Source organism: Drosophila sechellia, chromosome 2R, assembly GCF_004382195.2.
Source record: "Drosophila sechellia strain sech25 chromosome 2R, ASM438219v1, whole genome shotgun sequence".
Taxonomy (NCBI): Eukaryota; Metazoa; Arthropoda; class Insecta; order Diptera; family Drosophilidae; genus Drosophila; species Drosophila sechellia.
In genome coordinates this window covers 3516001-3538882 of record NC_045950.1, presented here as the reverse complement: position 1 = coordinate 3538882, position 22882 = coordinate 3516001, and the positions used below count along the sequence as shown (strand labels likewise).

Genomic DNA, 22882 nt, shown 5'->3' with positions numbered 1-22882 from the left:
TGCAACGCACAGCGAAAATAAATCTTGAAATATTCTCTACGCATTTTTCACGTGCTCAGACTTGAGAAACCGCGCCAATGGTGTTTGGGCCACAGTTCGCAAACAACTCAAGTGCTAAGCCCGGCTCAAAGTTGTCAGACCGGGCTTATTCGCAGCTACCGTTCATTGGCGGCAATCGAGGGGCTATTAAACAACTCAATTTGAATTTAACTGTAGATGATAGAACGCCCAAACGGCCAGCTGCTGACCTCAATTAGCAATGCATATTTATCAACCCTGCTGGACTATCCGGCTTGGAGGACCACTAGCCACTGGACACTAGCCCCTGGCCACTGCAAGTTGGCCAAGTGCCTGGTGTAGGTCATTGCGTTGGCGCACCAATTGATGTTTTCATTACGCGCATAATTACTATCTATCTATTGGCCCCTTCGAACGGAACTGGCCGCGCGGGAAGTTCCCACAAACCGGATTCCGTATGTGGGGCCATGTGACGTCAAAGACGGTGCTCCGAATTGGATAAAAGAGTTTAAAAAAAGAATATTGCGGTTTGGAAATAAACGGCCTTGGTGCTGGCTCCTCAATGAGTGCCGGTATCAAATGATGAGGAAAAACATTCCATGGAGTTCGACTCCAATCCGCTCCAAATCCTAGCTAGACTCATACGCAGCATATTCGGAAGACTTGGGGAAAGAACGTAAGAAGAATAATAGGCTTTTGATTCTTTGCTTCAGATTCTTTATATAACAATGAATTATATAACAAGGAATCACCATGCTTATGCTCCAGTTTGGCCTCCATAAGCTGCTCAGCAGCAATTTTGATCGGGGATTGGATTTCCTCACCTTGACTGTGAACCAGCAAAGTATTTGGTAAGTGATGAAAGGAACCATCGAAATAGCGAAAACGTAGTTCAATCAGTCGCAAGCCTTCGATTGGACAGCTATTGGGTTTTCGCTGGTAAATTAATTTGAATTCGCACCCAGATGAAATGACGTCTTGGGTTATTTCCACGCCACAACTCGCACGTGATTTGGCCAGCGTGCACCGAATATCTTGGTTTCATTGGAGTTTTGGAATTTTCGGCGGATCTGCGGTTCAAGTGCGTTTGTTGGCCGTAAACTTTCGTCTCTCGTTTCCGTTGCCAAGCAGCTGTGTTTGAGCTCTGGGAATTATTTACTCACAGCTGAAACCATCGTGATATAATTGTGCTGGGATCCAACATATTCTTAGCACTCAATAAGATATTAAAGTTTGAATTCGTATCTTTCTCAGTGGCGTGAGGGTGCCACACCATGCTCAGACATCTTAATGAACACCTGGACGCGCTAATCAACAGCCAATTAACACCTGATGAGTGCAGCGTTCGCAGATTGCGCATCCGCCACCGATACCCACTCGCCGCAGTTTCGTATGCAAATGGCTCTGTGCGGCAGATAAGATAAGCAGCAACGTGGCTAGCCGGCCGTTAGCACTTTGAGCTGCTTTAATTAGCGCGGACGTGCCTCCGTTTCCATTCATTGCTATCAACAAAATCATTAAAGAATCGAATCAATTGTTCCTGACGCACGCGCCGCCATCTCTAGCCCAAAAAAAAAAAAAAAGCCAAGTGGCGATGCTGCTTTCGCCGCCCGATGATCATCATCATCCTAGAAGCTTCATCAGCAGACCCACATACGTCACATGGTCAACGTGACTGTGGTCAGTTCAAGAAAGAAAGCGATGGGTACTAGACGTCGCCAATCGCCTCGCCTGGCAACAAGATATTAGTCCCCACATTTATGTCAGCACCCGCGGAATGTTATGAAATCCATATATATATATTGCGGATCGGGAAAGTTGGGCGCCGTGTGACTTTGGAGCCACGCTCCTTCCTCGGAGTGCGAAATGCGAAAACCTCCAAAGCTGCCAAGGTGAATTGCTTGTGAAAATCTTGACAAGCTGCGAGGTCTAGCAAATGGAGCGGGTAATTGGGCCAGCATGTGATTAATGAATGACTCTTTCCGACTGGAAATTACCATCACGGAGAAAATAATCATTGTCACCAAGATAAGCCACTGTTCTTATGATGAGATAGTTCCAGCACAGTCGGTCTTCATGTTCTACATGTATTAGTATTATCAGTTCATGCTTCTTTTCTATATAGACGTATCAGTATCAACCACTAGTAGTTGCGAAATTCCAGCTAGACCCATTTGAATTACCCACAAAACAGGTTCTCCAAACTGACCGCCCCGATATGATTCAGCACCAGATGTGAGTCCAAAATATATATATCTTCACCTGGGGAATGCAGTTCTTTGTAGCTCCTTTCTACATCCGAACGAGCCTCTTTTCCCATATATGTTATATTGCCTGCGAATTGATTTAAATAAAAAGCTGGTTCGCAACTGGAGGCGACTCCTCCTCCGGCGAAACCACAAAAATGTGCTGGGATATAATGCCGGCGAGCAGAGATATAATTTGCCTGATTGACATTGTTTAACCTTAATGCACATTTGCCTCCGTCCTGCGCCTTGGATCGGCCATATAACGGCGCCGACTGGAATTAACTTGAATTTATTGGGCAGCGGCTGGATCGGCAAACCGGTTGAAGGAAGCAGCTGAAGAAGGGGCTCCATATCGGGCCATATCGAGTGACTGCCCCTGCCCGCCCGATCTGTCCCTTGGCCAACACACAATCGATTTCAGGCGCGACCAGACGGCGACTGTACAAAAATACAAATGAACTCCCGCTGGCCAAATTTGGCAGCCAGGAAGGGGATGATCGAGCCAGCCAAGTGCCACCATTATTGAGCCCCTTTGACAAATTCAATTAATTGTTCCTCGAATAGAGCGTGTCATTGATGAATCGATAGTCAGGCGTTGGAGCCCCCCTTCACTCGATCGGACCGGGCCAATGGCCATAAATTCCCAGCAGCCTGGGCTAAAAATAAAGCCGGACTCGACCTTGGAGCATAACGGAAGAAGCCAAGCGAAGACTGGTCCTGTTTCCCTGGGAGGGAGGGGGTGGAGTGGCATGGTCCAGGAGAGGCCGCTGGCCAATTAAGTTTGAGATAAAGAATCCCAGCGACCTGGGCCAACAGAATATTTATTGACACATCCTGTAGGGCCGGCCGGCCGTTCGTCCAAGGACATCCACAACCGCTTCCACTTGCGGTTCTTTTCCACTCGCCGGGATGCGGGTATAAAAGCCCTCGGACGCGGTGTCCAACAGCATCAGTCTTCCAGCAGCAGTAGTCGAAGTCGTAGCGAAGTTTTGGAGCACCCGAGTTCCAGAAGTCCTACCAGTCGCTACCCAAAGTCAAACCCAACGAGTTGAAAGCAACCCAAGCACAGCAAGATGCGACTATTCCTGATCGGCTTGCTGGCCCTGGGTTCCGCGAGGGCCTTCTCTGTGATCCGCACCCAGCCGCATCCGCAGCTGGTGGCCTACGCCCCGGCCAGAGGCGAGTTCCCGGTGGTGAGTGGCCTAGCCCAGGGCTACGTCCGCTACTACGATAGCACGGGAGCAGAGCGACTGCTGCCCTACAACTACCCGGAACCGCTGAACGGCATCCGGGATCTGTCCACCTCTAGTCTAGTCCGCTCCGGTGAGGAGCAGGAGAGCCAACAGATCGCCCTGTTCCGTGCCTGGTGCGAGCAGCGCTACCAGGCCATGCGCGTAGAACTGGATCGCCTGCAGGCCCAGGGCCTGAAGCCCACACCCAGCATGCTGGCTCAGTTCGAGCCTCTGGAGCAGATCGTCAAGTTTTCCGCCTTCGAAGCCGTTCCCGGACTGACGCCGGAGGTCCAGCGGGCCCGGGATGAGCAGCTACGCATCTGGAACGAGGCCAGGCTGGAGGTACTGCGTGCCGAACAGGCTCAGCAGTTGCTCGGCCAGTCCCCGGAGTATCAGTACAAGAAGGAGAAGATCCCTGCCATGTACGCCCAGCCTCTGCAGCAGCAGATTGTCCCAAGCCAGGAGAACATACTGATCAAATCCACCACTCAAGATGCGCCTCAACCCGTTGAGGAGACACCGGAAGTGAAATTGGCCCGCCAGGAACATCTGAAGCAGTTCAACGAGGCCCTCCTCCGGCAGCCTGCCCAGGAATCCATCATCCTTAAGGCCGTTCCTGGAATTAAGCAGCCAATCGCGAGCCAGCCTCAGCCGATCATCAAGAGCACCACAACCACCTTTGAGACCCAGCCAGCTGCCCTACCTCAGGGAATCTTCCAGAGGGGCAGCTTCACAGATCAGCAGACCCCACAGCCCATTGACGAAACTCCAGAAGTGAAAAAAGCTCGCGAGGAGCACCTCAAGCTGTTCAACGAGGCCCTGCTCCGTCAACCAGCTGCCCCAGCAGAAACCATTCTGAAGACGACGACCACTAAGCACGATCAGCGCCAGGCCTTCACCTTCCCAGAAAAAAAAGCTCCTCAACCTATCCAGGAAACTCCAGAGGTTCTGCGCGCTCGGGAGGAGCATCTGAAGCAGTTCAACGAGGCCATCCTGCGACAGTCAGTCGACATCCAACAGCAGCCCCTGCTTTCAACCGCATCCATTGTTCCGTTTGCTCCTCAACCCATTTTCAAGAGCCCCATTGCCGAGGTACCACAGCCCGCCGAGGACACTCCGGAAGTCAAGCTGGCCCGTGAGCAGCACTTGCTGCTCCTCAACCAAGCGAAGATACAGGCCGAGGACAAGGTGGCCGACATTGCCGACATGATCCGCCTGGAGGAGCGCGAGGCGGAGAAGGAGCGTCTGCAGGAGCTGGAACTGCGCAAGCAGGAGGAGAAGGAAGCCGAAATAGAGCTCCAGAAGGAGGCAGATCGTCGGCTCGAGGAAATCCGCATTCTGGAGGCCGACCGTCTGAAGATCGAGCAAGAAGATCGCCAGCGGTTGGAGAGTGAAAAGCAGGAGCTCCTCCAGTCGAAGGCCACCTTCGCCGCCACCGTGCCCGAGAAGGACACTCCTGAATACCTGCGCAAGGCGGAGCAGTTCAAGATCATCAACAACCAGGTGCAGCCCCAGCAGCAGCCCAACATCGTGACCCAGCAGCAGCAGGTGCAAAATGGCTTCTTCCTGCGCATCCAAACCAACCAGCCCAACACCATCCAGCCATCCCCGGTGCCAGTGAGCACTCCTGGCCTAGTGCTTGCCGAGCCGGGCTCCAATCCCTTCCTGGTTCGATACACCACCAAGTCAGCAGCGGTGCCGCTTCCTCTGCAGACGCTTCAGCCTCTGCCCACTCCCATTGCCTCCGAACTGAAGCAGCAGGTCACTTACAGCTCCACGTCCTCCAGTGAACTGGACAAAGCCACCCGGGAGCACTTCCGGGCCCACGAGATCGCCCTGGAGCAGCTGCGTCTGGCCAACCTGCGGAGCCCCTGGACCCCCGACTGCCAGCACTAGGCAGCTGGAAAGTCCTCCTCCGCCCGAAAACCCCCGTATCCGAGCACGAATTCGAATCACTTGCATTGCCCTAGGTTAGATCACATGCCCACGTCTCCCTCCTCTCACCCACAACACGTACATCCATAACACCCCTCATAGGTACTCATACTCATACTCGTACACCTGTGTACATAGCTTGGCGATTCACGCCGACTCCCGATTCAAAATGCATTCAGTTGAGAAACAACGCAAAAAACAGCGCCCAAATGACTGGGGGATCGGAATGGTGGTGAGTGGTGCTGGTGGTTGGTGGGTGGTGGGGCAAAAGGGGGCGGAACAAAGGAAATGGCTTTCTCGACTTTACTGTTATAGAACGCTGCCATGCTTGCCATGCTAATTTCGAGTCGCCAGATTGTCGGATCGATCAGAATGCGCATAAAATGCTAAAATGCGCCGCAAAGTGGCACAGATGAAGATGTTATCTGATCCGCTCGAATTCGTTTCTGATCGATTCAGATCTCTCAGCACTTGACGCATAAATAACAAGTTGCTGTTATATGGCCAGGGCATTTGAGGGGGAGGGGGGATGGATACTCCATCCCGGGGATACTCTATGGGGGATCACCATCTGAATGATCGGATAATACGGGAGTTCCGAGTGCAGTCGCAGCGATAAGCCAGTCAGTCGGGCATATTTAGGTAAAGGTAAGCCTAAAATTAGAATTTTCAATGCTGCAAATAGCAAGTGATATTTGCATTTCAGCACCAAGAAAGTGTAGCTATAATTCAAAATAAGGCCGACAGTTCGCCGGCCAATCTGCATAACAAATTTGGTAACTGCAGCCAGCGAATGGTGTCACACTTCTAGCTGTTTATACAAACTCCGCTATTGACCCTGATCGGCGATCCATATGTATGCACCGCCTCTTTAGGCCCGTTACACAAATCTCCATAAATCCGACAAATTGCCGCAGCCTTGCGGTCCGCGTAGCGGCTTATGAAAATGCTCCTCCAATCAATTCAGAACGCCATCCACTTAGCGTCCTTACTGACCTATCGCAAAGCGAACCCACCGAACCCAGCCGACCGTTAATCGCCGTTGGAATTGATGAAATTACCGTTCGAAGACTCGCACCCCACCACCCCTTTCCGACTGCCCGCCCACCTGATTAGATTTCTCCATGCGATTACGTGGCGTATGAGTAATGGAAGCGTGGCGAAAGTGACTAATGTGGCAACGGAAGATGTGTTCCAGCCATGTCCATATGTATGGCATCTGATATCTCTGCTCGCTGGTGGCGGATGCGGTGACACTTGATAAGACACACACTTACACAAGATTTGCCCCGCTCCAAGATGCGCTTTTTCTGCTGAGACCAAAGATCACTCCACCCACCCCATGAATCACACTTGGGGGCGGAACGCGGTTGATTCTGCTACCGAATCGGTCACATGATTATTCGCTGGCGCGGTTCAAAGTCTGAGGGGGAGTTTTGTGTGGAACATCCACCCCCTCCACCTTCCTTTTGGGGCTGGCTTATCTAATGGCAATCGAATCAATCGGTCTGATTGAACCTTTCATTGTTCAGCGCTGATATGGCTGATGCAACTTTGGGATCTGCGCCGGCTAGACAGTGTAAATGATGGGGTTACGGCCGGAGCAATGATAACTCGGCGGATTTGGGCCATTCCACGAGTTCCAGGGCCATCGATATCCAAACGAGAGTTAGGCAAGTGTTTGCGTATTTATAGCAACCGCTAAGCAAATTGGAGCTTGTGTTTACCTTTTGCAGGCGGGCAGCCCACAATGGAACAATGTAGGGGGAAGTGATTGGCCGAAACACCTTTCGAATCGAATTCCCCGAAGCGGGAAATATTTCAAACACAAATGATGGCCAAGAATGTGTTGCCAAAATGCTCTATCAAATGCTTAAGCTAATAAATACAATGCCCGGGGATTCCTGCCTGGTTATATGTGCATAATTATTTGGATTAGCTCGCTAGTTCATGATGGCCAGTTCCGGGAATCATGCCTTTGATTCATCTGCTTTGGACGCATCAATGTTACCAAATCTGCGTGGGGGATTTTATAGCCTGCCTTTCATTTAGGATATTCCAACTTTGCTTTAACTTGGGTTTTTTGTTCAAAAACACATATATATACCCCAATCCACTCTGCAAGTGCTTGATTTCGCTAGAAATCCCTATCAAATCGCACTTTACGACCTTGCCATAAATAGAGTATCAACACCCCCATTTCAGCCGTCTCCTTGGCCATAAAAGGAAATGTCAGTCCAGTAGTTCCCCCATCAAGTAAGTCATCAAGTGGCGAGTCAACAAATGGCTGGGAGTCCGCAGTCTCTGCCTTTGTCGCCTAAACTCTGTTTTCTTTGGAAGTACTGATAGCGATAATATGAGAGCCCAGAAAAACAAACAGAACTGCTGATACAAATTTTCCAACAGCTATTTGCCTTGATATTTATGCAGAATATGTGTTATTGTTATTGTCGCCGGCAATTTCAGCAGGGCGGCGAGTTATTTTTAACATTCCGGGTTATTTTCGGACCGCGGTTAGTGCGCCGCCAGCGATAATGACAAAGAAACACTCGTGCTCCTGTCAGCCGATCATCCAACCAAGCAACTGTCAAGCGCTTTTGGCTATAAGCCCGCAAATTCCGGCTAGAACATCCAATTAGCGATAAGTCCAATTGGGAAGATAAGGCGAGAAAGTGGGTCTTGCTCATCAGGTGGAGGAGCGTTGCAGCAGAAGGGTTCTCCTCGGCGGACCTTGGTTTATTTTCACCCCGACACCACGGGTTGTTTTCAATGTTTTCACTACGTAACCGATAAGATAGTGGGGAATAGTAGTAAATCGCCATATTTAACGATCACTTATTTTTAGGCACTTTCCCTTCCTGAAACCGTAGCCAATTGATATTGTTGTCTGCGGTGCACCATATGTTCAAGTTTTTTATTATTTCCTCCGCTAGTAACGCAAATATACAAATATACCATAAATATACCATAAATACACTTGCATATATGAGATATTGGGTGACACTAAAAGTTTGTTGCCAGGCCAAAAAATTCTGGGCAGCCACTTAGTAACGGCTTATGAAAGCGAAAACGTGACATGATTGTCACATGCGTGCGATTATCACGTTTTGCGATAAAGTTTTCGGATCCCATAACAAACAAGTGGAGCTGCTGCCATGAATTTCAGGCAAGTCATGAGTACTATATACATAATAAACTAGATATCAACGCGTCTTTTCCAAAACTATTCCATTTTCCAGCCCATACCATAGCAGTACCATGCTTACTCACTTCCAGCTGTCTTCAATACTGTTTGCTCGGCTTGGGAACCCCCAAGCAACTGAATCACAAGGAAAGTGTGTTCCTAATCAGATTAAACAGTAAACAACACAAGTGGCTCCTTCGAAAACAGAACTTTATCGCAGCATCCACGCGTGGGAAGCGTAGCATAAGTCTCGCTGGATGTGATTTTCCAGATTTGCCACACGCTACCATTTGGAGTCGACATTTGGAGTCCAGTCCAGTGGAGTGCGTCACGTTTGTTTCGCTATCGCCACGCGGCTGAAGAAGTTTCCCGTGAAGATTGACGTCACAAAGACATGCGCCTTCGTCACTATTACGGCTGCACTGGCTAACACGAGCATAATTATATTATTCTTATACACAATCCGTTGTGTGGGCGAGTTGGGTGGGCGGCAAGGCCTCCTTGATCTTTCCGATCAGTCGGTGCGGTGCGCGGATGTTTGGATGTTTCCGAGCGTCGATCATGCGATAACTTCATTATGACCACTGGGGATCGTTAAGAATCATTTTTTACGCCGCCATAAACTCGTATTTATAATCTGAATATGTGCACTTTCGCCGTTTGGGGGCTGAGCTGCAGTTGCAACAAAGGATAAGCCCAGATTCGGCTGACAAGATAGCGGGACTCTGGGCTTTGACTTACGTGAGAAAGTTTTACGACTTTGACGCAACTCGAGCAGCTGTCCGATTTAGGTGGTGGGTGGTGTGCCTAAGGGTGCTTGGGTGTCGTGGCGCTGCTCTGACACAATAACGGTACACGGCGACACGCTGAGCGGCGGATTGCCGCACTACTTACGTAAGCAGGTGAGATGGAGACGGAGGACATGCGGCCCCAAAGTTCGCCAGGTATGTGGCGCAGCCGCAACCGTGTGTGTGTATGTACATATGTATGTAGCTCCAACTCGTATCAATACGAAACGTGCTCGAGCACGTCGACGGTCGAATCGCCAGTTGCACTTGGCCCTTCCAACCAGAATCTCGGTCGGAGATCCCCCGCAGCGAATCTAATCAGCTTCGTTCGGCTCGCGTTGAGTGGGGACTGTGCTCTGAAAGAAATGAAGTTGATAAGAGCAGTTACTAGTTACCACAAAATTATATCTTTTGTTTATACAGTTGATTATAGTTGGAGTAAATGGTAATTAAACTGAATGTTTTAATATCTTACCTATTTTTTTTAAAATAAAGGTATGTTATACTTAATTAAAATTTAAGAAAAAACATATGTATTTTGGAACATATAATTTATATCTCACACAGTTTTTTTCTGTTCATGTTCTATACAAAGAGAATCTAAAGTAGTAGAGAGAAAAACGGCAGTCTGCGTTCTTGTGAAATTCACCAAGTCGGCGCTAACTTTCCCATAAAGAGTCGGAGCGAGAGAGAGAGAGAGAGAGAGAGCCAATCGGCGTGCGAAAGAGATAACAGAGTAGTCTGTGAGGTGGGCGCCTTGTGATAGAGAGAGAGCGTTATCAAATTCGCTTTATGGCCGCGATAAACAGCAATTAAATATTGGAGTTCGACCGTACCTGTCTATGCCGTTCAATTATAATTGAGGCGCTAATTTCGCGCCAACATGTTTGTGTAAATAGTTAACCCATTTCGGGGCGGGGCTGTTGTTTGTGTGGGGGTGTGGCACGCCGGAAAGTGCAATTGCGTTTTACTCGGCTTACTTAACTGTTGTATGGAACTATGTTTGGCTTTCCGATTAGTTTCCCGCCGAGATGTGCGAGGAGGTGCTCCTGCTGAAAATCACGGATCATGTGAGGAACCAGACCGAACCGGATATGTGTGAAAATCGCCTACTTTAGTGGGCCACTGCTTGGAGGTCGAGGTTCTAACTAAGTACAATCGCTAACCACTATGTTTGAAGTCTATACTACTTAGTTAGTTAAGTCATTGTGCTCTGCATCAGTTTCTTTGAAATATAATCAGTTTGCTTACTTAAACTTTTACTTGTTTCCAGTTTAACAAACATATTTATTCGGAAATCCTAATGTTTGACTACGACATTTGATAGCAGTTTCCTGCTCCGGAATTAAATCTCATAATCCCCGCTTAACTTTAATTCTTGTTTGCGGAATGTCTTTCCCCGGAACGCGACCATAGTAATCTAGGGCAGTCAGTGCACGTGATTCCGGGAACAATTAAACATTTGAATCCGAGCAAGTTCAATTACTCAAAACTGTTAGAACCACGACGAAGCGGGCGCCACAATCTGAACCTTCTTATCAGCGCAGCCCAGCAAACTCAGACAGATTTTGCGACATCATGCTTAATATTCGCAGCGAGTGTGTAAAGCGGGTAGAGTTTACGTTTGTTTTGCTGGCCTGGAATATCCCGAGCAGCTTGGGAATTGAAAAGCCCCGCTGGAAAACCCGTTTTCCACTGCGAAATTCATTCATGAGCGGACGGACAAGCCATGACTTCCCTCCACGCCCCACAATCAATCTAATCGATTGGCGGTGGAAAAGTTCAATGCTTTTGCGGTTAAGTGAAACGCAGTAAACAAATGTGCTTAATGGCTCCCGAAAATGTGGAAATTCTGGCAACTTATCAGTGGAGTGCCGGAGATTTCCACTCCCGAATGCCACGTACCTTTATCCCAGCCCATCCGTCGCCCATCCACTCCCATGCGCAGTTGGTTCTGCGTAAGGCCCGGCTGATAATTCTACGCCGCATAATCCGCCGGACTGGAACTCAAAACAGAGTGATAAGCGGCTGAGATTCCGCATAACCATGGTGCTAGCCGCCTACGGGGAAATCCGCGTCGCTCAAAGCGCGCTTAAATTCCAGCTAACGCGTAAATCGAATTAATAATAATAACAACGCCTTGTTTTCGATTCGCCCGAAGACAACATGTTTGCTCCCGATCCCGGCCAGATACTACCATTCCATGGGCTTGCCACCACATAGAAGAGATGGTGGAGGAGGAGGAGGGGTATTAACGCTGGGCCTTCAGCACGCGCTCATGACAATCACATGTGCAGGTCGGCAGAAACAGAAACTTTGGCCTGTCGCACGAATCCGAAACTAGTTTGTCAACAGGTTGTAAGTCGAGTGGCGAGTATGAGTATGAGTATGAGTGCGAGTATGAGTACGAGTATCTAGCGGGGCATTCCGAATCGTTTTGATTCGCATTGAGAATTATGCTAATTTCCAGCTGGCGGGGCTAGCACCGCTATTAATCGATATGAATCATATTTACCTTCGACGACGTCGCCGGTGGAGGCGAATCTCTGAAGCTTGCACTCCGTCCGCCTCCGGGAATCCGGCAGATGATCATGTTTGCATGAGTCTGGTCTCGGGTCCAAACTTCCCGTTTTCCAGCTGTCCAGCTGGCGGGGAAAGCTTGGCCCCAAGCCAAAGCCAAAGCCAGTCAATTGGACAGTCAATGGCCGCATGGCTCGTTACCCAACTCGCAATGACTTGGCCGAATCGGAATTGGCATTGAGCACTCGGGCCGTTCTTTGGAATTCACGCTCGATTCGCTGGATCGGGGTAAAGTACCCGCGGCGATGATTAAGTGGGATGGCTTGTGTAAGTAGCGCTAACAGATCACCTGGATTTTGCCGAACACCCGGCAATTAGCCCAATTGGATGTCGCACCAGGTCGCTGAAATGCACTGAGACAATAGCACAATAGTGATAATTTGAAGGGCATAAGCGATCTGAAACCGGCTCGAACCGATGCAGTTCTCCCATTGTGCAATGCACAAGCTAATTAAACAATATTCTCTAAAGTGGAACAATAAATATCGAAGTATGCAATTGAAAAAACCGAATAAGTTGATCCATATTATGTAATTATGCTCACACATTAGATTATCACAGATGACTTGGCATTGCTACTCCAATTGCTACTCCAAATAGAGTTATTGGTCCAACTACTGGATGATTATGATTATCACGTTAAGGCCACAACCAAATTAAAGAGTCTTGTTTCGGAAAGACGGAAAATTTGAGTGGAACAGGCGCTAAACTGTTCCAAATTATCTCCGATCGCGTCGTGTCCAGACGATCCGCCGAACTGACCTATGTCTTGGCCACCTGGATCCATGCTAATGGTCCTAATCAGTGGCGAACTCTTCCCAGTGATTTTCCCACGGCACGAGCTGCTCGCATGGCAGCTGCTCCTCCGTGCGATGGGCTATCTGTCCATTGTCTCTGCTGGCCGGTCCATCCATTAGGCCAACATTGCGCGATGTCTGGCATTGATTACATTAACGTGTCTCGATGCTCAACATCTGTCTGGTTGGCCAAGTCAATTGGCATGATCGCGAGCGTGTTCGCAAATGAAACAAAGTGGGTCTCGTATGAAATTAGAGCATTGCCTCGTTCATTGGGTCGTAAATATCCCAGTATGACTCTGATTAGCTCAAGTGCTCCACGGTGCTTTACTTTTTCCCCCCTATATGCATGACCATACTTCTAACTGACTTTCCCACTGATCAGTGATGATGGCAACAATTAACTAGGCAAACTGACTGTTCTCGCACCCATTATCTGAGTTGATAAAACTGCATACTTCCATCCGAGGGCTTCTCCCAGATGGATGGCCCCGATTTTGGCGTTGACGCGTGCTTTCCATTCCACTGGGTTCCGAGAATTCATTGATAAGACGTCCGATGGGGCTCTATATGCAGGGCACGCTCGTTGGGGAAACCCCGGCAGTTAAGCAAAGATTGATGAGTCGGGCGGGCTCCCGTTCCAAATCCGAGGGATTTGCACCCATTGACGTCAGTTTGGATTGCTGGAAGAGAGTGCTGAAAGGGATGGGCAAATAACAAGACGGAGAAAGTTTGGTTTTCATACAAGATTTTTATTTTTCATTTTTTATCGGTTCTTTCAAAACCTCAATTTTCGTTTTTGCTTAAGTTAGATAACATTTTTTTTGTGTGTTTTCATCTCATGTTTTTGGGGAAAAGCTAACATAACAAAACTTTAATGTATACATGCAATTGGCTGCTCTCCTTTTAAGTATAATTTACAATTTACGGCGTACATAATAATTGTCATTATCAGTAAATTTGCGCGACGCTTAAAGCGAAAATTATACAGAAACAAATTGGCTATATTTATGTATGGTTCTGTGTACATATGTGCACATCTGTGTGGTTGGTTCGGCAGCTGGTCACGCGCTTGTGTGTGATGCTGCTCCCTGGCTGTGTGCGTGAGTATCTGTGTGCGACTTCCGCAGGTATCTCAGCTGCAGTTTCTGCCGCCTCGAAGGTCGCCTTTCAGTTTCAATTATCCGCCAAGGCGCCGGCTTATCCATCTCTGCTCCCCTCCTCCCTCTCCAGCTTCCTGAATACAGTTGGTTAGGGTATATACATATGTCGTATTCTATATATCCTATGTAGGTGTACATGTGCCGGTGGGCTTCTGGCAGCGCCACGAAACGTCGGATTCCCTCGGGAACTCTCCAAGACGTTCGGGGCCATCAACCCCCAGCAACTGGTTTCCATTAGAGTTTGTTTGCGCCCACTGTGCGGGGCCGTTCAATTCTGTGACATCTGGCTGTCCCGCTCACACGCGCCTACACAGCCGGCAGCTGGACAATGGGCTGCTGGGGGGCGTCCCAGTGGGCCTCGCAGTAGTCGACTAGCTGGTTCTCGGCCTTGGTCAGCTGCTCCTCGGGGGCGTCGGCCCAGACCTTCTGGACCAGGCAGCACGACTCGACGGAGTCCTGGCCGAGGATGCGGCTCAGCTTGGTGGCGTCGTCCACCTTGATCACGTAGATGTCGTTCTCGTAGCAGAAGGCCTCCAGTAGCACCTCGTGCATGTGGGTGGCGGAGTCGCCGACTTTGGGCTGGGCCATCAGGCAAAAGAGGGATCCCTCCGGCGACTTGGAGAGCACGTTGATGGCGGCGGACAGGCCCACGATCACACGCGCCTCGCTCTGGGCCCTCAGAAGGGCCGACTTGATGGTGCGTCCGATGGGGGCGCACTCCATGGCCAGATCGATCTCTAGCTCCAGGTCCAGTTCGCGCTCCAGGTGGTGCATGCTGCAGTTCTCCTCGACGACCATGTTGTGTGTGTTATCCGTTTGGTTGTGCGTTTGCTTTGAGTTTTGTGTAATTTTCGAGCCGTTGGCTTCCACTTTTTGGGCACTGTTTGTTGTTGCTTTCGCTTTTGCTTTGCTTTGGTTTCGAGTGTTTTTGTTTAGCACCCGATTAACTTTTGCTTATGAAATTCTTTTCGCACTGGGCTCTGCGTTTCTTCAACCGTTTGTCCGCGCTGTTTCAATTTTGAGTGGCAATTTCACAATGAATGCTTTCGGTTGGCGAGCGAGGGCTTTTATAGCCGCGCTCTCCGCCGCCTGCGAATTCCACTGAATTTCATCAGAAATGCGAGAGCGGGAGCTTTTTAGGGGGGCTCGCTCTCCCGCTCTCGCGCTCTTTCAGCCAAACCGGGTTTTTTCATTACTTTTTGGGGATCCGAAAGATTTCCGTTGATGTCGCGGCAATTAGCAGATTGGGGGTTTCTTTCCATCACACTGAAACTGCAATCTGCAGTTTGGGACGCACCAAATGGGGTCAGGAAACTTGGCTCCCCCGGAAACTCGGCTCTCCCACTCGCGAAGGCAGAGAAAGTGGCTCCCTTAAGTAAGAGCTTCGCTTTCATTATCTTTCGCGAGAAAAAATCGTGTGCGAACATGTTTTGAGTAAATCGCAATTTGCTCATCAAAATTCGAACAAAAATCCGTAAATAAATTTCACTTGAACGGTTTTCTTAATTTAAGTACATACATTTCGCCAGAATCCCGTGAATGGACCACTCAATGATGCCTGATACCTGATGGCCGATGGCGAGCAATAGGTCCATCTCGGCGACCAACGCGGCGTATGCGCAACTCGCGTATACTAGGCGTATGATTAACGGATGACCTTACCTACCCAAGTTAACCCGAATTTTATTTCTGGCCAAGCTTCGCACGATCTTATTCCTTTGGATTTGGATACATTATTCTTTTTGGATTTTGCCAGACGGTCGGACAAACAGAATCGCATGGCCAAACACAAAGGGAGCTGCTAATCAATTTATCGCGGCATTCCAATTTTAAATTCCCCCTTCACGCTGCACATTCGGCACGTGGGAACGTGTCGGAATCGCCAGTCGAGATCGCCACTGAGTTTTTATCAATTGAACCCGCGAACTACGCCATCCGGCGGAATTTCCAGCTCGCTACTCGCAAGGGGTTCAACTACCGCTGGCCGTGCACTTTAGTGATTAATTATTGCGTTAATCGCCGAATCAGCATAGTTCGCAGGGCTTGCAAAATATTCTGTTATGGCTATAAATAGCACCTGCATATCAATGCTTACATACATATGTATGTATGTACAATGTATGTACATATGTACATACGAATGTGATTTGGTGTTCTGCAGTTGAACAAACTGCTGAGCGTGCAGCGTAGAATTGAAAACCATTCCTTGGCAGCTGCAGCATGTAATTCAGCAAGATTTACGACGAAAACAACAGGCGGCTAGTATGAAGAGTATATAACCCTAAAAAAGGCAAATATAAAGGGTATATATTTGGGTTAAGATCATTTGTTCTTATCTGTGCATCTTGGGCAGGTGATATGGTGCTTAACCCTTAACCAGTTGGTGAAACTAGTCAGTGGTCAACTCAACCCATCCAAGCTGATGATCAGCCAATGATCATAACAATAATATATGTATGTACATACATATATTCTGGTTTTACATTACTATGAATAAGAGTAGTGTGATTCAAATTACTGACCTATGCATGTATTTAGACCCGAAAACATAAACAACTGTCGTGCTTACGAGGGGCATACCTGTAGTGAAGTGGATCAGCCGCGGAAGTGCTGAAAGCTGGAAATCGCCAACTCAGCTCCGAATTTGCGCGCCAAATTCGCCTCGAAAGTGGCCAATGAACCGCGGAAATCCAGTGGCAATTTGGGGGTTTTCTAGCTAGATCCGGCTAGAATGATTCGCTCAATACTTGTAATTATAAAAATATCTTAGGCCCCATTATAATCAGCATATTTTATATTTGTTATGCTTTATCATTGATCTTTTCATACAAAGTAGCTTATATTGAAAACTTAAGCAACTGCTTATCGCATTTAATACTTTTTCAAAATTAAAGAGCTTCAAAAACCGTGTGATATCATTTCAAGATAATCTTACTAGAGATTACAATTTTAGCTTGTTTCATAATCAAACTTACGTATCTATTAAATACGCATTTGCATTGACTGCAATGAAACTATTGTTTTGCCATTCCAGCTCGGAATTCGAGTTGTCACAAGTGCAAAAAGGGCACCAATTCAGCATTTTCTATTGCTGCGGCGAACGTGCGGACTAGAAGTTTTGGTTCTCCATCCAGCTTGATCCGCACGTCACAATCGAACCCATTCCCCGGGCAAGGAATTCGGATATTTTTAGCCTTTTGCGTGGGACTCCAATGGCACCTCTGCCCGCTGCTTGTGTGTGGGCCATGCCACCCAGTTGTGTGTGCAACATGCGCCCAGCACATGTGAAGCCACCACATTGGATGGCTTATTTCGAGGGGCAATCGTGGAGGCCACTGAGTGATCGGGCATGGATCGGAGGCACTTCGCCGGCGGATGCCCCACTGCTGAGTCACGCCGGCGCAGCACTAAACTGGGCCCAAGCCCAAACCGAAACCGAAATGCCAAGCGAAGAGCCAAGTGAGTCAAAGTCAAAAGAGAGTGCGAACTGGTTTTTGAAGAGTTCCCCCACATTCGGCATTCGGCTATCTGGCATTCCATTTCAGGCCGGTCCAAAGTCCGCCGGTCTGAGTACCTGCAACCGGTCACCAAGCCACCAATCTGGCCGATGAATGCCGCCCGAATCCTCACGTGCACCAGCCTCACGCTGGAAAACGAGATTTCTCGCGCCGGCGTGGAGGTCTCCAAGGTGCAATTTTGTATGCAGTGCGGCTATGCTGGGGGAATTCCCAGTTGGCTGCAGGGAAAACCCAGTTTCCAAAAGAGTTCTCTGCGAAAAACCCCAATGCAGTAAAGTTTTTTGTCGATACGTGGTTTTTCCCACTCCAGACCAGATACCATAATTCTCTTATTTATTGCGGGGCTTCAGGCAAGGGAGTTTCGGTTATCTGAGCGAGCAACGTTCTTCCCAAATAATTAGGTCTTGTCTCGCATTAAGTAATATTGCGAAACATTTGCCAGCGCCTTTCAAATTATGGCGAAATGATTCAGCTGCTCGCTGGTGGGCAGGTGTACATAATTTGCAGGGCTGAATTCTTTGCACCTCGGTAAACCTGTTTCAAGAACATGGTGAAATTAAAGAAAAGGAGTGCAAACAAAGCTGAAACTGATAGAAAGCCATCACATTTCTGCAAAATGTATGTATTTCGTTATATATTCCAATTGTAATGTTCTCTACTTGCCTTGCGTAAGTAGAAATGATTATCAAAGACTTGTAACTAGAGCTCAAGTAAATTGAATGTAAATATATCTTTGTTGCTTACAGATACTTAGATTTTTAATTATTTACTAAGAGCATTTTTGAAATTTCTAACTGCCGTTTCGAAATGTTCGCGCCGACTGGCAGCTCTGTCAAGTTCTCTCTGGCTCTCTCGCTGCCTGAGCTTTTACCCGATGTGTGCTTTTTTTGCCGGCAGAGCTTTTCCCACGCTCTTGCACTCTTTTGTGCTTCTTCTTCCTTGTAAACAAAGCACGCACACAGCTGTTTCTGCCGCACTGTAGTGTTGGTAAGCATGTGAATATTACACGCAATATTTATGTAATACGCTAAACAATTAAGTCGCATAAATTATAAAATAGTCATTACGGATGATAACTCGATGGCATTTGTGGAGCGACTTTGAATCACCAAAGTGCCGCCGACAACCACGATAGCCACAATCTGAGCGCCAGCGCAGTGCCAAAAGCTCTGTGTTATTGAAAAAGGCAAAGTCAAAAAAGTCGAAAAAGTCAAGCGAAATGGGAAGTTGTGACAGAAAAACAACAAAGAGCTGCTCTTTGTAGGCCGCTCGATAAAAAGGTAAAAAGAAGTTGGCCCAAACTAATTGCCCGAAATGGGAAAAAACAAACCGAGCACGCTGGCGAGAGCGAGATAAAAACACCGGGACAAACCGGACCGAGCGTTCAGTTCTCTGCCGGACGACACAAGCGGCGGATCACTGTTGTATTTTGTTTCATCCGGAGCACTTGCGAATAGAACGCGAAAGTCCCGAGCAAGCGTTAGTTTTTGCATACAATGGAGTACCTGAGCTACGTGTACGAGAAAATCTTCGGGGGCAATCCTCCCACGGACGACACGCAAGGGGCTTTCCACACGTGAGTATCAGCAGCAGCAGCAGCAGCACCAGAGGCGGAAAACCCCGGTAAAAAACCCCCTGACCCTTGGGCTTTCCCACTTTTAGGCCCCGCAAGGTCATCTGCTTCGGCAACGTCCTGCTCGACCGACTCGTCCAGCTCGAGGACCCCGAACTCCTGGAGCGGTTCGGCCTGGAACTGGGCTCCAAGGGCGAACTGGACATGGAGAAACTCAATCAGCTGGCAGCGGAGGCTACAGAGTGGTGAGCACCTTTGTATCTTCCCCGATTGTTTCTTTATCATTTATCTATGCCCATTGTTCGAACATGTAGATCCAAGTTTTGGCTTTAGTTAGACTGATTTTAAAAATATATATATAGTCTTGAGGGTATAATTAGTATCACCTTTCATGGAAATTGTGAAAAGATACAAAGAATGAGCAACAAATAGGACTTGGGCAACAAAGACTGTTTAAACGTAGCACTTTTGTGCACAACAATCAATCTTTACTTAAAAAGTTACTACGTAAAATGGGCCTTCTTTCTAATCCCTAATGGCAGCAAAACTGATTTTCGCAGTAGATGATATTCATGTTGAGGAAATTCTGAAGATTCAGTAGCTTTTTTCGAATACCCTACCTGTACGAAATCGTTTAAAGAAGTAGAAAATGGAAAATGGCCGGTTATTCTACAAAGACCAGGGTTTAGTTGGTACCAACATAAATTATAATAAACAGCCTTTACAAAGCTAATCCGTACTAATCCGAGTTAAATCCAATTCAGCTCTCGGTGCCTTACAAATCCGGGTGGCTCTGCCCTCAACACTGCCCGCATCCTGAAGCAGCTGGGCACAGACGCGCTCTTCTTTGGCGCCGTGGGAGCCGACAAGCACGCCGAGGAGCTGCGCCAGATCCTTCGGGATCGCGGCATTGAGGCCAGGCTGCAGACTGTCGAGGATGCGCACACCGGGCAGTGCGTGTGCCTCATGTATCAGGACAACCCCACGCTGTACGCCAACATCGGCGCCTCGGCTCAGTTCGAGGTGCAGACCCTGAGCCACGCCGTCAGCCACGAGGGCCAGAGCTTCCTGCGTCCCGTGGAGCGCAAGCAAATCCTGTACGTGGAGGGCTTCTTCGTGCCCCAGAGGAGTGATGTGTGCGACTACATAGTGCAGCACCTGGTGCGGGAGCGACGACGCCTGGCCCTCAATCTTAGTGCCCCCTACATTGTGAGGAAAAATCACCAGGCTATGATGAAGCTGGCCCGGGCAGCCTTCTTCCTGTTCGGAAACCGCCAGGAGTTCGAGGCGCTGGCCGAGGCTGCGGGTGGGTTCCGAAACGTCGACGAACTGGCAGATCATCTCCTGGAATCCGGTGGCACCAAGGTCATCTTCGTCACCAACGGCAGATCCGGCGTCCAGGTGATCACCAACTACGTGGAGGAGCTGGCTCCTCCCGGACCCGTCAGCTTTGAGGACTTCAGGGCGCAGCGCGTAGATCAGCTGGTGGATGCCACTGGGGCCGGAGATGCCTTTGTGGCCGGATTCCTGCACGCCTGGCTGGAGAAACGCTCGCTGGGCGAGTGCATCCGAATGGCCTCCAGCGTGGCCGCCAAGGTCGTCACCCAGGTGGGCTGCAATCTGCCCTAGACCGACGCCGTGCATCGCCACCTCAGATAGCGCACAACAAAGCACCAAAGTAGACTCTTAGCTTGTAATTATTCCGGTAATCTCCGCAAACCTTAGGCTTAGTCAAACATTTGTCCACCATTTCACCCAAGTAATGAACTTAGTCGTAAATAAAAATGATTTATACATCGTTCTACGAAAGATAATAATAATACTGAAAAATTTCAGCAATCACATTTTATAATATATATAGAGGGATCCCTATTTTATATTGTTTTTTAACATTTAAATGTATTTCGAAACAGATTTATCTGAAGCCAGTACATATGTATCTATTTGTAGCACATTGCCACTAAGCATTTGCGTTGACCTTCGCAAGAGCGCAAAGATAAAAAGTGAAATAGTGAAAATGTGCCCACGTCTAATCAAGCCATGAAATCACCGGAAGACTCTTTTTAATGGTTAAATATAGATTCGAGAGAATTGTTTTGTGCACAGTGGGTTGAATGCATACTAATTAATAATTCGCTGTAATACTTTCGTAGATATACTATTCAGTATGATAGACTTCATTAGTTGAGCAAACATAAATAAATCATTTATGACACAGGTCGTCGTTATTTAGGTATATACCTTCATATGTAAAATCACGTATTAAGTATTCGCTAGAGAAATGAGAGCTTATATATATGCATGTACAGCTGGTGATTGTTCGACCTCGATAGCCTTATTAATACGTCCGTGTTATTCACTCGATCGCCGAAGTTCCCACTGGACTGTGGCATTGTGTGAATCGTCATCCGAATCCGTTATCACACACTTAATTCCCCCTGCGATGCCCTAGTACACATCTGTATGCGCATTCCTCGAGATGCTTTATTATCCGCAAAGAAGCAATTCTCGTTTGCTACGCCGGCTTACTCATCCATCTTATATGGACCGCGTGCATCCCACACACAAGTCAGTCAATAGTAAGTGACGACTTGGCCCAAAGAGAACTCGCATGCCCAGATGCCATCAAAGCGAATTCCGCCTTTGTGCTGGCCGTGGGGTTGGCTTGGGGTTTGGCTTGGGGTTTGGGCCACATGTTTGCGAATCGTTAACAAAAACTAAGCCGCATTTGGCATGCTTGTGTAAGCAGGCCAAGGTCTGGGCCTAAGCCAGCTGCTGCCGGAGGAGGAGTTGAGGATGGGAAGCCCTCGAAACCATAAAGAAGTCCGGGCTTAGGCCGAAAGCAATTCCGCACTTTAAAGGCCAATTCCCGGATCAGCGTAGTGAGCTGGCTAATTGGCAAGGAGCCGCTTAAGCGAAGCCAAGTGGCAGTGGCAATGCGAATGTGGCAAAGTCAATATTGACACACCCACCCACCTAATCGAGTGTCCCACCTACTTAAGTCTCAGCACTCGCCCTGTTAATTACTCGATATTAATTTTATACCGCCTGTGAGGCATCCGGAGAACCCTTCCTTCCACGCCACTTCGATTGCCTTCTATGCTGTGGCCACTGGCCACTGGGTTGGCCAACGCCAGTCCTTTGTCGGGTCCGTAATTAATGTCATCGTGTGGTTTACGGGGTTAGCAGCCACTCGGGCGACCCCCTTCCTTCGATGTCTGCGTGTGGGTAATGGCCGATTTCAGACTATCCCAAGGCTCGACTAAGATCCTCGCCAGCATGTGATAATTAAATGTCCTCATTTGCCCTGTTTAGCATTTTAATTTACAATAAATTGTGCTTCGGAAGCGGCTGCCTTCTAGGTAATCAACGAAGGAGTACACTGATAGAAAAGTTATATGAAATAGTTATATTATTTATAAAACTGATTATATATTCTTTAATGATCAATGATGCTAAGACTTTGAAACACAAGAAGTTAATGTAGGAATGAAGTTTAAAATACGTTTGGCCCAGCTAAACTAAGGGATTGAGTCCGTTTTTCTTTCAGTGTGGCAAGTGCACTAATGCTTTTTGCGACCCATTTGATTTATGTGCAACGCTGCGTATGAGCAACCAAATGGGGCAGCTGTAACTGACATTGCATATTTGTCCTCCCACTGCCCTTGCCCCATGCCCCACGCTCCTCACCACCCCCCTGCCCCGTAGTTTCTCTGTGGAGCATGTTTGCACAAAACATTGCGCATACGCCGCCAGTGGGCAACCTTCTTTGCCGCTCGGTTTTGTCCTTTTGCCTTTTGCGGCATAACGCGCGGTTAAGTGGCCATAATGTGTGCCTTTATGGG

At 48.3% G+C, this 22882-nt stretch overlaps 3 protein-coding genes across 3 annotated transcripts; 2 read left to right on the top strand and 1 right to left on the bottom strand.

Moving 5' to 3' along the window:
• Positions 1-3237: 3237 nt before the first annotated feature.
• Positions 3238-5643, top strand: LOC6607973 (trichohyalin). Its single transcript, XM_002032685.2, has one exon. The coding sequence runs from the start codon at positions 3341-3343 to the stop codon at positions 5393-5395; it is 2055 nt and encodes a 684-aa protein (XP_002032721.1). The 5' UTR covers positions 3238-3340; the 3' UTR covers positions 5396-5643.
• An 8219-nt stretch (positions 5644-13862) lies between these two features.
• On the bottom strand, positions 13863-14996 carry LOC6607972 (growth arrest and DNA damage-inducible protein GADD45 alpha). The gene has a single exon (XM_002032684.2). The coding sequence runs from the start codon at positions 14742-14744 to the stop codon at positions 14253-14255; it is 492 nt and encodes a 163-aa protein (XP_002032720.1). The 5' UTR covers positions 14745-14996; the 3' UTR covers positions 13863-14252.
• A 3483-nt stretch (positions 14997-18479) lies between these two features.
• On the top strand, positions 18480-20846 carry LOC6607970 (adenosine kinase). Its single transcript, XM_002032682.2, has 3 exons — positions 18480-19040; positions 19127-19282; positions 19802-20846. The coding sequence occupies exons 1-3, from the start codon at positions 18961-18963 to the stop codon at positions 20664-20666; spliced, it is 1101 nt and encodes a 366-aa protein (XP_002032718.1). The 5' UTR covers positions 18480-18960; the 3' UTR covers positions 20667-20846.
• Positions 20847-22882: the final 2036 nt, after the last annotated feature.

Excerpts from the sequence above, each read along its gene's own strand:
- LOC6607970 (XM_002032682.2), top strand. The coding sequence starts at position 18,961 with ATGGAGTACCTGAGCTACGTGTACGAGAAAATCTTCGGGGGCAATCCT. Across the intron at positions 19,041-19,126 it reads ACGCAAGGGGCTTTCCACAC|GCCCCGCAAGGTCATCTGCT; the intron begins GTGAGTATCAGC and ends TCCCACTTTTAG. Across the intron at positions 19,283-19,801 it reads GCAGCGGAGGCTACAGAGTG|CTCTCGGTGCCTTACAAATC; the intron begins GTGAGCACCTTT and ends AATCCAATTCAG.
- LOC6607972 (XM_002032684.2), bottom strand. The coding sequence starts at position 14,744 with ATGGTCGTCGAGGAGAACTGCAGCATGCACCACCTGGAGCGCGAACTG.
- LOC6607973 (XM_002032685.2), top strand. The coding sequence starts at position 3,341 with ATGCGACTATTCCTGATCGGCTTGCTGGCCCTGGGTTCCGCGAGGGCC.